We start from the raw sequence: 15,796 nt of genomic DNA, 5'->3' as shown, positions 1-15,796 counted from the left end.
CGCCCGCCGCCAATCCCAGCCTGGCTGGGCGGCAGCGGCCAATCAGGAGCGCGGACAGGAGACGGACGAGGCCGGGAGGAGCCGAGGCGGGGCAGCGGGAGGAAGAGCGATTCTGATTGGCTGGTTCGTGAGGGCCGGGCGGGGGTTCGCCTTGGCGACCGCGCCGCCGCCATCGTCCCCAGCGGAGCGTATCGGGGGGGGTCTCCTGGCCCCGAAATCTCTCGGGCCCGGAACCTCCTGTCCCCGGAGTCTCCGTGTCGCCAGAATCCCCGGCAGTCTTCCCCGCGGCCGGTACGGCGCCCGACCCGCCCCTGAGCCGCCCGTCCCTCATGGCCGCGCGGGGCCCGGGCGCGGCCGGTGCCGCAAGGTGGCGGCGGGCAGCCCATGAGGGAGGCGGCCGTGAGGGGAGGCTCGGAGCTGCGTCGGTGGTGCCCCGCTGCAGGAGCTGAGCGCTCTGTGTTCCCTTCCCCGCCGTTGTGGCAAGGTTCGAAATGGTTTATCGGGTGCAGCTCCAGGCGCTGAGAGAGCCCCCGGCCCAGTAAGGCAGGTGTTTTGGGCTCGTGGTTCACCTGAACTTTATTTAGGCTGTAAAAGAGGTGATCTTGTTAGTGTGGGCCCACTTGGAAATTGAACTCCCCAAAACATCTACAGAAGGAATTACCAGTTATTTCAAGTGAGTAATTTAATTATTAAGGAAAAGAGAAGACAAACTTTTGCTTCTGGGAACAGGATGGCTCTTGGCTGGAAATGTTGGAGAATCCGTGTAACAGGCTCCTAGTCATGGGGTTATGCTGTTCCCTCTTTCTGTATGGTTCCACTTGGGACAGCTGCCACAGTCGTTCCCCTTCCAGAGAGGCAAGAATGTGCTTTTGTACAGCCTTCTCGTGCTTTGCCCCTATTCTTAAGACACAGCTATCCAGGCCGTAACATCCTTCCTGTTGAATGTCAGTCCCCAAAACCAAAAGGAAATATGTGGTTTCAGACATTCTGCTGAGTTTCTGAGACTCTCAGTGACAAACCGTTATGAAAACCCAGTGAAAGAGTCGGAGATGGAGTTATAAGTATAACTTAACTATTTTAATAAATCTTGTACAGTGCACGGTTATATCATTGTCTCCTTCACTCAGTTACATCAATGTACTGTCTGCAGGCAGTACAAACAGAGCACAGCTCAGTCGCATGGAAATTTGTAAAAGTGATCTCTGCAATAAGGTCTACTGAGATACTTGTTTTAGGAAGTGCTCCTGTGGCTCCCAGCTTTACAGAGCTGTCATGTACACTCCTGTTAAAATCCCAGATAACTGTAATTCCCTGTGATTTGCTTTCCTCTACACCCCAGGATTAGAAGATGGCGTGTTTCCTAGCTCAACATTCGTTTTTATTTTCATTTTAGAAACTTTTTCACCTCCCGTGCTTGCCATCCTGCCTCCCATCTCCACCCTAATCCGGAGCCAGGGCTTCTCAGGAGGATTGTCCTCTTCATCCCTCCCTGACAAGGTGAGTGCCCTTCTCAGATCCTAGCAGGGCTGTGACTAAACCCAGGATCCTCCCCTGCCTGCACCCTAATTCTGCTGGTGAGAGCAGTGTCCCGTTTCAAACGAAGAAAACAGATTATCCATTGGAGACACTTAAGAATGAAGGCAAAACTAAGGTGCACTGGTGTTCTCAGTTTTAGACATGAGTTCCCCAGATGCTGTTTTAAAGCTTTTTCCATTAAATGTGCAATGACAGGCACAAATTTGGACAAAGACTCAGCATGTGCTGAGAGAGAAAACCCAGCTGTCCCTGGGCTGTGGGCAGCTCTGGAGCTCTGTGTGCTTCACTGCTTTGCAATCAGATTGGTCTGTCAGTCAAACAGAGCTAGAAATGCAGTGTGCCAAACTTGCTGTGGACAGGAACTACGCTGCTTGCTTGAGTTTTGAAATGGTGAGTAAATTTTGGAAGCATAATCACTTAATTCTGCTTCTAGGGAGAGGGATTTTCCTCACCCCTATTTACAGATTGTTATATACAATGCACATAACTTTTTGAAGGAAAACGGGAAGTAAAGAGCAACACCCTGTGCTAAATTAGAGGGGTTTTTTTCTTGTGGCCATTTAATGTGTGTTAAACCTGCCTTTCCCAGTGTGCTTTGGGGTTTCAGCTGTTTGGGAATCATTTCAGCTGACTTTTTGCAGTGAAAACGTGAAGATGGGGACAAGTGACCAACACCCTGGGAAGGGCTGTGGGTGTGCCTGGGTTGGGAGCAAATGGTCAGGGCTTATCTTCTCCTGGTTTGAGGCCCGGTTTGGCAACACCACCACAACATTCCAGTGCAGGATCTGTGCCCCAGGGAAGGGCTGCCCATCTGCCCCGAGCCCCAGCCTCTGCATCAGCAGCAGTGGGCGGGTGGAACTCACCTATTTCCAGATTCAAATCCCTTTGTTTGTCACTCCTGCTCATTTCTAGGCACTGAAAGCTCATTTCAGCTGTTCAGAGATAGCACTAGCTGGTCCATGGATTTAAGGAAGCAGCCAGACCTCGGGAATGTGTGTTGCCATTCTAGCCTTGTCCAACGAGGGGGCACAGGGGGACAGGACAAGGACAGGCAGTTGTCACCGGCCCTGTGCTCGTGGGCTGCAGGGGACACCTGCGCTGAGGAGGAAATGGGAATGGAAATAGAAAGGGTTAGGTTGCCCGGAGAGGTCATGACTCGCCATCCCTGGAAGTGTCCAAGGCCAGGTTGGACAGGATTTGGAACAACTTGGGCTTGTGACAGGCATTCCTGCCCATGGCAGGGGGGTGGAATGGGATGAGCTTTAATGTCCTTTCCTTAAACCCAAACCTTCTAAAACCTTCTAAAGCCTTATTCCTCTGGTCCAAGCTCCAAGCCTTGAGGCTGGCCTCTCTTGTGCTGTGTGCCACGCCTGCTCTGCCAGGGGAGAGTGGGGAGCGGGGGACAGCCCTCGGAGAAAAGCTTTGGGGGTCTTTTTTTGCTTGAAGCCAGCCCTTGTACATCCAGCCCCGTGTGAATCCTGCTCTGATCGCATGCACGGAAAATTTCAGTATAAAATATATAGTTATAAAAAAAATACTTCATGCAAAATTAAAACACCTTTCCCCGTGGGACATGGTCTTATTGTCAACTCTTCCCAACAGTGTTCAAGGAATTGTCACTCTGATGGCAGCTGGACCCCAAGGGGAGCTCTGCTGCATCCGGTCTGGGCCAGGAATCATTGCTTTCATTCCCTTTTTTTCTGCACTACTTAGGGCTAAGAGCTGAAATAAAGCAGAGAGACTTGAATTTGCAGAATCAATCCTTTCCTGGCGGCGCTTCATGATTTCTTGGAGCTCCGACTGCCTTCTGCTTTTCTGGAATGGAAACAAAACAGGCAGTTTGGATTTGAACTTCAAGCTGCAGTTAAGTGACAGTATTTAATTAATGCTGTAGAAGTAGAGCTAGTTTCAAAGAGATAAGTGATATCAGTAAAAAGCAGATTAATTAGTGGAAACAGGGGTATCTTACAGATTTGCTCAAAAGACACTTTGGAATTTTTACGTGTGTTTTATTGCTGGTGTAGGTTTGGTTGCATTTTTTTTCCCCACAATTGTATTTTTTAAAATGCCTGTTTAATGAGCTCTCTGACGCTGCTGGTACAGCCCCCATTCCAGCAGGAATTATCCAGAAAAATGCTTACCTCCAGCTGTTTTTTCTCCACTATGATCTTGCTGTAGACTCTGTTTCCCTCATCACCGCACACCTTCTTCAGCTCCTCTCTGTTGAGGGAGAAGAGCTGAGCTCCGGTGAGGATGTCCAGGTGTTCCACGGTCCTGGGGAGACACAGAGTAGGGAGATGACGATTGTGCTGCACGTGGCCTCGTGCCAGAGGTGAGGAGTTGGAGATGGGAGGCCAGGAGCTGCAGTGGGACCATATAACAGGGCCCTGGGGCTGTTCCAAGGTGGCAGCTGCAATTCCAGTAGCATTTCAGGCCGTGGATGTAGTTAGTTAACTATTTATCCTCAAGAAACTATTTATACCAGAGAAAGGGAGTGACTTTGGGCTCTGAACATTCTGGTTATAGAGCCTGGATTGAACAGGGTTGAAATCTAATTTGCAACACAGGCTCTGTAAGTAAATCCAAGTGGCTTGTCCCAGGTGAGATGGTGCCGGTGGCCTCCCCCGCTCCTTCTCCAGGGAAGGACGAGCATTGCACGTGGCAATAGGGCAAATCTTACTCTTTGCTGAATGACTTGGCCTCCAGCCAGGCTTTAACTTCTTCAGTGCTGGATTCAAAGGTGAGGGGCACAAAAACTTGCTGAGGCTTTTCCACTTTGAAATTCCTGTGGGGAGGCTGATTTTATTGTTTGTGATCTTCTCTAGCAGCTCGTCGTTCAGCTCATCCATTTGGTGAATAAGTTCTGTAGAAACAAGTAGGGAATGAAATCAAGTCTTCAGTCAAAAATGCCATTAAATGTTTGTGGGGAAACTGTAAGGCAAATGGGGATGTGGCTCAACATTCTTATTGAAATTCAGCCCAGAAAAGTGATTCCCATTTTCCTGTGCCCCTGTGTTGCCATTTATTTTGCTCCCATCACCCCTTGGCTGTTGCCTGATGTGGAAGCACAGTTCTGTGAGAATCTACAATTGGCGGTTTGGAATTGAGACCTTTTCAGTCCTCTCTGCTACTTCTAGTCACTAATTTGCTGATCGCAGAGCTCCAGGTTTTGCTCCGCAACAGAACAGAAGCGGCAGGAAGCACAAACTGGGAATGAGCAACACACTCATGATGGGATGAGCTTGAAGGTCCCTTCCAGCCCAGGGCATCCTGTGATTCTGTGCAAACTCCAGTGACTCTTCATCCAGTATCGCTTTCCCCATGAAACTCCTGAAGACTGTGGAGAATAACTCAGTGATATGAACAGATTTGTGTCCTTGTATTGTGGGGCTTCCTGTCGTCCCAGAAGGGCTCCTGCTTCCAGGAGTGGACAGGGTGGGATAAGGGGTGAGGTGAGCAGGGCCCCTGATCTCTCTCCTGCTCTGTGAGCCCCACAGCGTGTGCAGGGTGAGGGAGTGATGCGGATCTCCTGTTTGGCCGGGAATTCTGTGGAATCACATGAAGGAAGCGGCCAGGCGGGCACTGTGTGTGTGCCGGGAGATGAGCAAAAGGAAGTGAGAGAAAGGGATTGACCTGAGCTGTTCCTTAGACACACTTAAACATTTTGGAAGAGAAAGGAAACTCTCTCCTTGGGAGGAGGAGGAGGAAGTTAGAACTGGAGGAAGGAGGCATGGGGTGATCACTTATTGCCCTGCTCGGCCCAGCCCGCTCGAGAGCCCCGGAGGTGTCACAAGCCCCAGGGCTGCTCTCTTGGCTCTTGTCCTGCCTGGAATGGCCTCCAGACACAGTGCTGCTCCATTGCTGTGATCAGTAAAAGGTGCAGGGGAGCCCCTTGGGCAGGTCTGGTCCCCCGAGCGCCCAAACCCAGGGGAGCCCAGAGTGGGACACACACGTACGTTCTTTGGCGTCCTGTGCGGAGTAGCGCGACAACATCTCACTGCCCCGCTTATCCCCGGCGTAGCTGGCAGGCAGCTTGTGGGTTGGGCTGGATGGGCCATAGCCCCTGGGGCTCAGGTCTCCTTTGTACCTCTGGTTAGAAAGGGAAAAAAAAAAGTAAGACTTTTTTTTGGTAGTTTTTAATTTTCTTAAGCTTTCGGCCTCACACCCACGGAGGGACAAACTGCCGTGTTCTCCTTGTGCTGATGTGGGGCTGGGGAGACCTCAGGTGGAGCTGCATGGAAGAAGTTAATTTCTGGGAATGAAGAACCCAAAGCAAAGTCTGAAGTTTGCGCAAGGGAATTCCTAGATGTGCCAAACATGTTCGATCTCACTGGAAGGCAGAGCCTCACTGCTCCGTAGCTGGGATGTGAAGCGGGACCACTGCCAAGGGCCTGGAGCAGACTGGAAAGTTTTTTGACGTTTTGATTAAACTAGCAGGGATTTATCCAGAAGCCTGCTGGGCCCCCTTAGGCTTTGCCCAAACGCTGCAATACCAAAATGGGGAAGCAATTCCATGCTTCCCTTGGGTGTTTAGAACACTCCAGCTCCACATTTCTGCAGTGCAAGTTGCAGTATTCAGTTAATTCTCACTTAGATGGTGTTTCCATCTGCCTCCACTCCAGTAACATGTTCCTGGTGCTGAACTGAACTGGCTGAGGGAAGTGTCCATCTTTAATTTAACCCCCAAGAAAAATCTTGACGTGGAAAAATATGGAAAGCAGGAGGCTGGTGCACAAATAGGAAGGATAGGCCTTATTTGGGAAGACGATCGTGGCAAAATGTGAATTTTATCATAGGAGACTCAGGAATCTCCTGGCTTTGTCTACTTCTGAGGGTCTGTCCTGATTTGTGCATAGTATCCTAAGAAATCCAGGGAGGTCTAATGACAGCATTATTCCCAGAGGCAGATTGTGCCCTGCAGCTGATACCAGTCAGGTATTACCTGACGACAGACCTGTTCGAGCTCTTCCAGTTTCACCACATCCAGGATATTGTACAGAACATAACCGGCCTGCCCACTCCGGTTGAGCAACTTCCACCACTGCTTATTATCTTCCAACACCTGAGAGAGGGACAAAAATAAATCTGCTAGTGGGAAAATGGGATTTCAGGCATAAATAACCAGGATATAGCAGGGTTGGACCATCCAAAAGGTGAAGTTACTGGAAGGAAATCACTGAGGCCAGGAGCTCTAATTAGATCTGTTGCTCTCAGATGCAATCCAGGACTGAAACTTTTCCTGGAAAGCATCAGAATTTATCGTAAGGATGAACAGGAGAGCACCTCTGCGTGCTGAAGAGCTCATAGTTCCTACATAATGTCCCTGTTTCTCCAGACCTTTTTTTCCCAATGACTGAGTTTCTGATGTCTCTTTGCATTAAAATAAATAATTAAATAAATAAAAAGCTACATTTTGCAGAGAAACCTTTTCCTCAGGTCACAGATCAGTGTCAGCCCAAGTCACATCCCACCTTGTCCAGCTGCCAACAGTGCTGCAGTAAGAGAAAGGTTATGAGAAAGGTGCTTTTCAGAGAAAACAAATCCTCGTGGAGGAGGAAGGGGTAATAAGGAGCCGACCCAGCGGGGGATGAGCAGGGCTCTAGAGCGAGTTGTTGTCCTCCCTCCTCACTGTGGTTAAAATGGGACCGATGTGTTTGAGCTGAGGAAATGACACAACACAGCACAGGCAGCCTGCTCCAGCTTTGGATTTGAGCAAAGCTTTGTGTCACTGCTGAGATACCACCAGGGAAAATGGAGTTGGTGCTTGTTGCTATCCCGAGCTCTCTCCTGCCCCTGGGGGACACACCTTTTCCAGGAGCGGTCACGTACCTCCAGGATTTCATCCTTCAGCACCGAGAGCTCATTGGCGTTTCGCGCGGTGAAATCGTAGCGGATCTTGGCAAATCTCTTGGGCACAGCCACCCCCTGGGCCTCGAAATTCCTGCAGAAGAGAAAAACTGGAGTTTTAGTGGAGGCCCATCCAACAACAAGGCCAAGAAAATCAGAATTGGAGAAGAGAAATGATCCTAATTCTTTCCCTGCTCCACATTGCATCTCTACCACCTGATGTTCCTACCAGAATCAGTGATGGGGTGAATGAGAAAAAGTTATTTTGCTGATATAATTTGATTTAAGGTACTTTCCTGTGGATTTGAACTCTTGTAGTAAAGCTTATAAATCCTTTAGATTAGAACAGAAAACCATGGAAAACCAGTCTGGCTTGAGGGTTTTTTCCCAGACTCGAACTGGCATCAGCAAAGTGGATGGTCAGCTGAAAACTTTGAGTCAAATCCCTGTAAAGTGATGTGTCAAATCACGGCAGAGGATTCGCGTGGAGTTTGGGAAGAGTTTGGTTGCGCTCCGAGATGTGACAGTTTCCAAGGTGTGAGCTCATGTAAACAAGGAAGCAGATGGGGCTTCTAAACTCTGAACTAAAAGTACTTTGGTGAAGGTTTTGTACCGCGGAGTAACCGGTGATGGGAAATGAGTGTCAGGGCTGTTAGAAGGTGGAAGAGCCATCTTTCCCTTGGGGAAAACCGAAGGCAAAGGGGTGGCCTTGTTTGTTCTGGCTTTGGAAGTGACCTTCCCAAGACTTCTGAAGAAAGGGGACGGGTTTTCCCCCATTTTCTAGAATTCTGTCTCATTAAGAAGAGTTGTCTGAACGCAGCGCCCTGTCGGTTCCCTGGGGGAGAGGTGGGCAGGACTGAAATACACTGTTCTATTCAGCCCCTAATCAGTGGGTTTGCCTTTGGTTTTGTTTAAAGCCAAGGGGGAGCTGCTCTCTCCAGTGAAACAAAGCTCCTTCCTCAGCTAAAATGTTTTCCAGCAGCGCTGGGAGGTCGGGCTGCTCTTCCCTGGCCCTGTGTTTCCAACAGGTGAGGTTTGTGTGTGCCCTTCCCTTAGGGCAGATTCCTCCTGTAGGCAGCTTCTGTCTGTGCAAGCTGGGGTGACTTTGGGATGGATGGAGAGATCCTCAAGGGAGTCCAGAGGAGGCCAGGAAGGGCCAGGAAGTGCTCCAAGAGCTAGAGCATTACACAGACGGGCTGGGAGGGCTGGGAATGTTCAGCCTGGAGAAGAGAAGGCTCTGGAGAGCCCTTAGAGCCCTTTCCAGTGCCTAAAGGTGCCCCAAGAGAGCTGGAGAGGGACTTGAAGAGCCTGGAGTGAAAGGACAAGGAGGAATGGCTTCCCGCTGCCAGAGGGTAGGTTTAGATGGGATATTGGGAAGAAATCCTTCCCTGTGAAGGTGCTGAGGCCCTGGCACAGGGTGCCCAGAGCAGCTGTGGCTGCCCCTGGATCCCTGGCAGTGTCCAAGGCCAGGCTGGACAGAGCTTGAAGCAACCTGGGATAGTGAAAGGTGTCTCTGGCCATGGCAGGGGGTTGGAACGGGATAACCTTTAAGGTCCCTTCCCACTCAATCCCTTTTGTGATTCCATGATTCCAGCGTCTCTACACACATGGAGAGCCAAAGCGCAGTGCAGCATCTTTGGCACCTGATCCTTAAGGTCACTTTGCTGGGCTGATGTTGGGAAACCAGACCTATGGATGGACTGATGAAGTCAGTCAATATTTTTGCCTCCTGCGGTGGAAAACACCTGCGATTCCTTTCCTTGCAGAGCTGCTGGGGGTTAAACAGCAGACAGTGCTTATGGGAATAACCCCTCAGCTGATCTTTGTCTTCCCTTGGTGGTTATTTACAGTGGCAGGGAGTTGTCTCCAGGATGCCCAAACGTCCCAGTGTCACTGTACGTGTCCGTGTGCGTTCATGAGGTTCCGAGGTGGGAGCCAAAGCTCCGGGCGTGCGGATCCATTACCTATTTCCATGTGGAGTGATGTTCTGTTTGAAGGCATCCCCGACCTGTGTCTGCTCAGCCGTCTGGCCACGCTTGAGTGAAGAGAGCTGGAAAGGCAGACATGGAGTCAGTGTTACCAGGAAAGGGGAAAGCTGGTCGGAGAAAAGGAGAGGGATAGTGGTAGATGAGTCATGGTCTGGCAGATTTTGGTCAAGGTGTTCTCCAGGGAAGCCTGTGTCCCTGGAGCTCAGTTACGCTGTAGGGTGCTGTTGCCTTGGATTGGGAGAGGCTCATTATTGCTGCCCTTTTCCAGCCTCATTTGCTTTCTGTATTTAACTGGGGCAACCAGATCCAACTGAGTTTTGAGCCAACTACTTGTTGCACGCCACCACTACCCCTGCAGCTCCATTTCTCCGGAAAAGGGGGAGGGAGAGTGAAGAGACAGGGACACAGGACTAACCTCCTCTTGCAAGTGTCCAATGTCTATTTCCCAGGGAGCTCCACAGAAGATTTCTATGGGCGTTTCCCAGCCGTTGTGGAATTTGGGAATGTAGGTGGGGATGTTCGTGTCTCGGGGCCACTCGGCTCTAGGACAGAAAGTGGGAATATGAGGTGACATTCACGAAGAATGTGTCTTTCAGGGCATCCCCTGAAAGAAGAAGCAGGAGCATCAGGGAATCCAAGCATCCCGTCTGCGTGGGGAGCCTGGGGAGATGGCAGCTCTGTCCTTACCTGGATCTGGTCCATGTCTCCCCCAGGGAATCCCAGAGGTTTATCTCTTTGGGTGTCAGGTGTCCTCTCAGGAAATCGGTGGCGTCTTTAGAAAGCAGCGGGCTGAGGACAGACTGGGCCAGCTCGGGGCCACCGCAGCTGTTGATGATCTGGGTCACACACAAACCACACAAAGAGGAGAGAACTTGCAGGAAACGGTCAAAATGTCCAACCAGGGACACACAGACGAGCAGGAATAGAAGACAAAGCTGATCCTTGGATCAGCTCAGTCACTGCAAGAAACATCAACCTAAGTCTTTGAAGGAGACTGGACAGTTCAAGGGAACATGAGATTTTTTTGGATTGGAGTCAAAGGAAGAGCTGATCTACAAATGAGCTGTTGTTACAGACAAGTGAAGTGTCAGAAGCTGACACTTCAGAAAATGGAAAGTATCTTGCTATTCCTTTGTGGCTCCTTTTCCAAGTTGGGATTTCTGCTTCCAAGCATTTTCAGTGCAAATACTGAGCCGTATTTGCCTGAAGGTGAGACCAGACAGATTCCCAGTGGGGACTCCAGCTGGCTGCCCCTTTTGTTCACAGTAATGCCTTATTGACCCGGTGGAAGGATTCATATTTGCTGGGGTTCCTGTATTTACTTCAAGCTTCAAACTGGATCAGAGGCCAGGAACAACCGGCATCGCTTCTGGAAGTTCCTGAGAAAGCTGTGGCCAGGTGTGAGCAGTTTTCCAACCCTGTTTCACAATCTATCTACTTGTAAGTGTGAACTAGAAATAAAAGGAGTTCCCAGTGAGACCTGGGAATAAGATTTACCAGTTCCAGTGGCCCGAAGAGGAAATGCACCAACTCCGAAGCACGGGGGTTTTGGATGTGCTTCCTTAGTTTGGCCTGAAAAGAGAACGTAAACACAGTTTAACCCTAACCTGAGTGTGCCTTCTCTTTTCTGTCACATGGGGCGAGTGTTGTGGACTGATGAGAAGAGTAAGGGATGGAGGAGTAGGAATCATTCATTTTTATTTTGTGTCCATTTCTATTTCCCAATGAATTTCAGGAGGGGGGGAATACCCTCTCTGTTAAATCAGTGACTTTAAAGCTAATTTGAACAGACACAGACGACCTTGGCTTAGTTTGAAAGTCCTAGTGAGGAAGGGCCAGGATTATTGGTGCTTCTGCCTCTTGCAGGGTTGAGAATCCCACTAGTTTCATGGATGAAAACAACAGGATAGGTGTTTTGAGGGTCCCCTGGCAAACTGCTGACAAGGGAAAGTCTCCACCAAGGTCTTGCCTGTGGCACCCGGAGCTGCCCTGGCCACTGAAAGGCTCCAAATCCAGTGGTATTTGAGGTGAGCTGTGGCAGAATGGAGGAGCAAACACTTGGGATTAATTTACTGCAAGAACTGGGTTTCAGTAACAGCAATCAGCTGAGCTGTGGTGAGAAACCTCTCCAGTTTGTGCTCCCATTCAGCTCCTTCTCCTGTCCTGGACTCCTGGCACTGTTGCCATGGGAGACAGGCTCCCTGCTCCTACCGAAATGCAAAGCATTTGAAATGCCGGAGATGAAACATTAATGTGGAGTGGGAAGTGGGAGCCAACTGCTGGCAGCAGGGTGACCCAATGAACGGGCACTTCCCAGGGACTCGGCAGCCCCATGGTGAGGAACGTGGCAGGACCCCAGCACAGTGTCCCAGCTCTGCTCCGTGCTCCACCCTGGGCTCTTGCCAGGAGATCAGCTGCTCCCTCTGATCCTGAGCAGGCACAAATTAGCCATATTTGCTTCTCAAAGAAAAGGCTGGAGCTTGGTATCCTGCTTTAAGGTTGTTTACAGTCTCTTGGTTTTCCTTATTAATAACTGCCCAGGAAGGAGCTTGTAGGATGTGTTCGCTGGACAAGTTTGGTCACAACTGACAGAATTCCTGCTGCAGTGGTGAGGCAGGGACTCAGCCTGGTTCATTGTCCCCAGAGCTCGGGTAGTACAGGACAGTCAGGCCAGTAAAGCCCCTGCTCAGGGCTGGGAACGAGATCCTGGCCAGCTTTCCCTCTCTGCCCCTCTCTGCAGTCCTGCTGGGCTATGTCATGCCCTGGGGCCACTCTGCCGTTGCTCAAATGGCCAAAATCCACTCATCCAGGAGTGGGAAAGGGAGGGAGGGCACAGGAATTCATCTTAGGTGGTGAGGCCTGGAAATTTTCAAGGCAACGAATTGATCTTTGGATAATTCCAGCAGAGCAGAGAACACGGTGCCGTGGGCTCTGGCAGGGCTGTGCTCAGCTCTTTGTTCTCTCCCAGGTCCAAAAGTGTGACCACTTCCAGCAGCAGCAGCAGCAGCAGCAGCAGTGACAGCTCAGCCAGCGACTCCTCCTCTGACAGCCAGGACTCCTCTACCTCCTCTGAGGACAGTGACAGTGAGGACAGCTCCTCCTCCTCCTCCTCCTCCTCCTCCTCCTCCTCCTCCTCCTCCTCCTCCTCCTCCCCCTCCCCCTCCTCCAGCAGCTCTTCCTCCTCCTCCGACTTCGACTCGGATCCGAGCTCCTCCAGCAGCAGCAGCAGCAGCAGCAGCTCTGAGGAAGGATGAGCCCCCAAAGAAGAAGAAGAAATAGCTGGGGAGCTGCAGGACTGGTGTGGAGTGGGGGACAAGCCCCTCCCAGGGGCTGGAGCACACGGCTGCCAAACATTCAATGGTCAACATTTCTACTGCTCACACTTTCCAAGTGTTTTGCCTAGTTGTTCCTAGGACATGGAAGGTATTAAATGGCTTCCTGAGACTTACTGAGAGAGTATTTTTGTGCTTTATCCTTTTATGGAAGATTTTACTTTTTTAGTTCCAAGAAAAATTTTTTAAAAATCTATCATCAGATTCGTTGATATGAGCTAAAGTCCAGTAACCTGGATGTTTACATGCCGGAAAGCAAAAGCTTTTTATTGCAGGTTATGCTGTGCATCATGTGCTGTTCCTCTGTTAATGACAGCTTCACTTCCATTGAGAAAATCCTCTGCAACAGTTAAAAGCAGAAGTTCTTCAGCGCTGCTGTGGAGCTGTGGCATTGTTGAAGCTGAATGCACAACGTGTCCCACACAGAGCCTCCCATCTCATCAGCTGGTGACAAATGGATTCTGTGCTGCTGAGCTTGTGTTCCAATGGCTTTTCCTGATGCTTCCAGGTCCAGTCTTAAGTGCACCATCCAGCTGAGCTGTGTTGGTTTGTTACTGATCAATGGAGTGCTTGTCCTGCCCGCAGGCTCTGGGCTTTTCACTCCCCTGTGGCCTTGGCTCATGTGTTGGAAGTGTTTGCTGAGACACAGAGTGTTGGTGGTGGGAAGCAGCAGCTCAGTGACTTGGGGCTGCTGCTGCTTTAGGAGTTTCATCTTTGTGCCTTTTTTTTGTCAATTCGGTGTGCCCCAGTGAGACAAGGGCTGCAGTGCATGTTCTGCAGAGCTCCAGCACAATATTGCCACGCAGCAAAAGCAGAGAAATAATAACAGCCACAACTGGGCACTGTTCTCACTGGATGCTCAGTAAAAAAGAGACTCCTTGAAATAAAGGGCTCAAAGGAAAGTGTTTCCCTTTGGATGTGTGAAATGCAGGATTGCCGAGTGACAGTCCGCAGAAATTCAGTCATCATTGTTTGTGGGAACTGCCCTGGAGAAGGAAGTGAGTGCAAAAGCCCCACAAGCCCTACAAAAGCAGATGCAGACAGGCTGCAGAGCAGGGATTGCTGGATGCAGAGTGGGAGTTCTTTGTTCTTCTGGTGCATTGAAGCAGTTGCCATTAGGATTTTATTTGGTGATGCAGTCTCCTGAATTTCTTCTTGTCGGAGTGCCCTTTGTGGGCAGGGGGCATCACTTGTGGAAGAATTCTCAAGTATCTTGGTTTAGGTAAAATACAGTAACTAAAGTATTTTTTATAATTTTTATGGGAAAAGTAGTGCGTAGACTTCCTTTGGAATAAACTGTACTTATTTAAATGTTTGTGTGTGTGTGTCTGTGAGCACTCCTGTGTTTTACAGAACACACTGCAGACTGTAAATAAAACTACCAGAAAGGTGTTGAAGTCTTGTGGACTGAATGTACCATTTAATGGGAAAGTGAATAAATTATTAAGCAGCAGTTGCTAAGTGGATGCTTCCTGCAAATATCTGAAATCTTTGTGGTGTTTGTGTGCAGGTTTCAGCTGGAGTTGCCCTGGCATTGCCTCCCAGAGGGGCAGGATTGCTCCCCAGGAAGTTCTCCAGCCAGAAGTCCCTCTGGATCCGGATTATTTTTAAAAAAAAGTTTAGTTTGTCTTGGCTTTTTCTTTTTTTCCTGCCCTTTCTGGTTTGTCTCTCCATATTCTTATTTTACAGAGGAACCCCTCCCCAGCCTGGCCGGAGCTGCAGCCTCCTTCATGTGCCGCTGCCTCACTCGCTGCTGCCGTGCTGGCTCAGGAATGTGCTCAAAGCCCAGCTAAGCAGGAATCGTTCCGGGCCTGCTCTGTTTAATCGCTGCTGCCGCGAGCAAAGCTGCCCCTGCTCCTTGAGGGGAGCGCTCGCTGCAGCCCGGCAGGAAAAGAGCCCAGGAAAAGCTGTGCCCTTTGCAGGAGAAGCGCTGGGAGCAGAGGGGAGAGCGGGAAAAGGGAGCGAGAGAGGTGTCCACATATAGTTGAGAAAGTCCTCTTTCTGTTCTGGAGATGAAATCGTATTTGTTTCGCTGAAATGGCACGGGAAACATGGTTCAGCATCGTGTGATTGTTGTGATAATCCTCTGAGTGGTGTTATCAGAGTGATTGATAGGGGGTGCATGCCGTCGTGACACGGTACCTGTTGAAATGTCCCTGCTGTGTGTCCACGGCTGTGGCTGCGGTGCAGACGGGGGCTGTGTGGACACAGAGCTGGTAGGAGGTGTAGCTGCCGAAAGCTCGTACGATGGAGCTGCAGTAGCCGAAAGAATTGCACTGCTGGCTGGAGGTGCTGTGCTTATCGGTCGTATCGGCGTGGCAGCTGAAGCATCCGTGTGTGGCTGGAGGTGCCGGGCGGGCGGCCGGGACCGTGGGCGGGACCGGGCTGGCCTGAGAAGCGCTGGTGCTGGGCAGCGGGGCCGGGGCTGGGCTGGAAGCGGGGGCGGGGCTGGGCTGGAAGCGGGGCCGGGGCTGACGTCCCGGGCAGGGCCGGGGCCGGGCCAGGAGCGGCTCGAGCCGCGAGCGGCGTTGCCGGGGTAACCGCGGGGTCGGAGGAGGTGTGGCCGATGCCGCGCCGCGCAGGCGTGGAAGCGAGGGCTCCCGAACGCGGAAGTAAGGCCGGGATGGAAGCGGCGGGAGTGATGACGTCAGCAGCAGGCGCCGCCGTTCAAACGCGGAAGCGGCCGCGAATCCGGGCCGCATGGGGATAGCGGGAGGGCCAGATGGAAGCTCCGGGACCGCCCCTGGCCGCGCGCATGGCTCATCTGATGGGAGGACCCCAGGCTCGGGAGGTAGGGACCTGCCTCTGCCTTGCGCCGTAACAGATGGATCGGGCGAGATGGAGACCGAGAAATATTCTCGGCACTCTCGGCTCCTACACTCAGGTGTATTCCTAGTTCCTGACATTCCTTTAAAACTACCGAATTCTTCTCTCAGGTCCCTGGCAAATGGGGCTTTGCAGCCTGGGGGAGTTCTTGCAAAACGGGGTCTAGTGAAGCGCTCTGCAGGAGTGCTTGTGCACCTGAGCGGTCATTTGTCTCCTCTAATGAGGGAAACGTGATTAAACTCCCGGCGCTGTGCTGCTGTTGTGTGT

The 15,796-nt window shown here is 51.0% G+C and overlaps 1 protein-coding gene across 1 annotated transcript; it reads right to left on the bottom strand.

Moving 5' to 3' along the window:
* Positions 1–3,414: 3,414 nt before the first annotated feature.
* Positions 3,415–15,405, bottom strand: LOC125321186 (epidermal growth factor receptor kinase substrate 8-like protein 2). The gene is given in 13 exon segments (XM_048293581.1): positions 3,415–3,438; positions 3,678–3,810; positions 4,217–4,337; positions 4,340–4,399; positions 5,493–5,634; positions 6,479–6,598; positions 7,366–7,477; positions 9,348–9,478; positions 9,778–9,913; positions 10,059–10,207; positions 10,869–10,943; positions 14,846–14,986; positions 15,205–15,405. Coding segments are annotated over 13 exon segments (1,545 nt in total).
* Positions 15,406–15,796: the final 391 nt, after the last annotated feature.

The sequence above is a fragment of the Corvus hawaiiensis genome, chromosome 2 (genome assembly GCF_020740725.1).
Source record: "Corvus hawaiiensis isolate bCorHaw1 chromosome 2, bCorHaw1.pri.cur, whole genome shotgun sequence".
NCBI lineage: Eukaryota > Metazoa > Chordata > Aves > Passeriformes > Corvidae > Corvus > Corvus hawaiiensis.
This window is presented reverse-complemented; position numbering and strand designations above follow the sequence as displayed.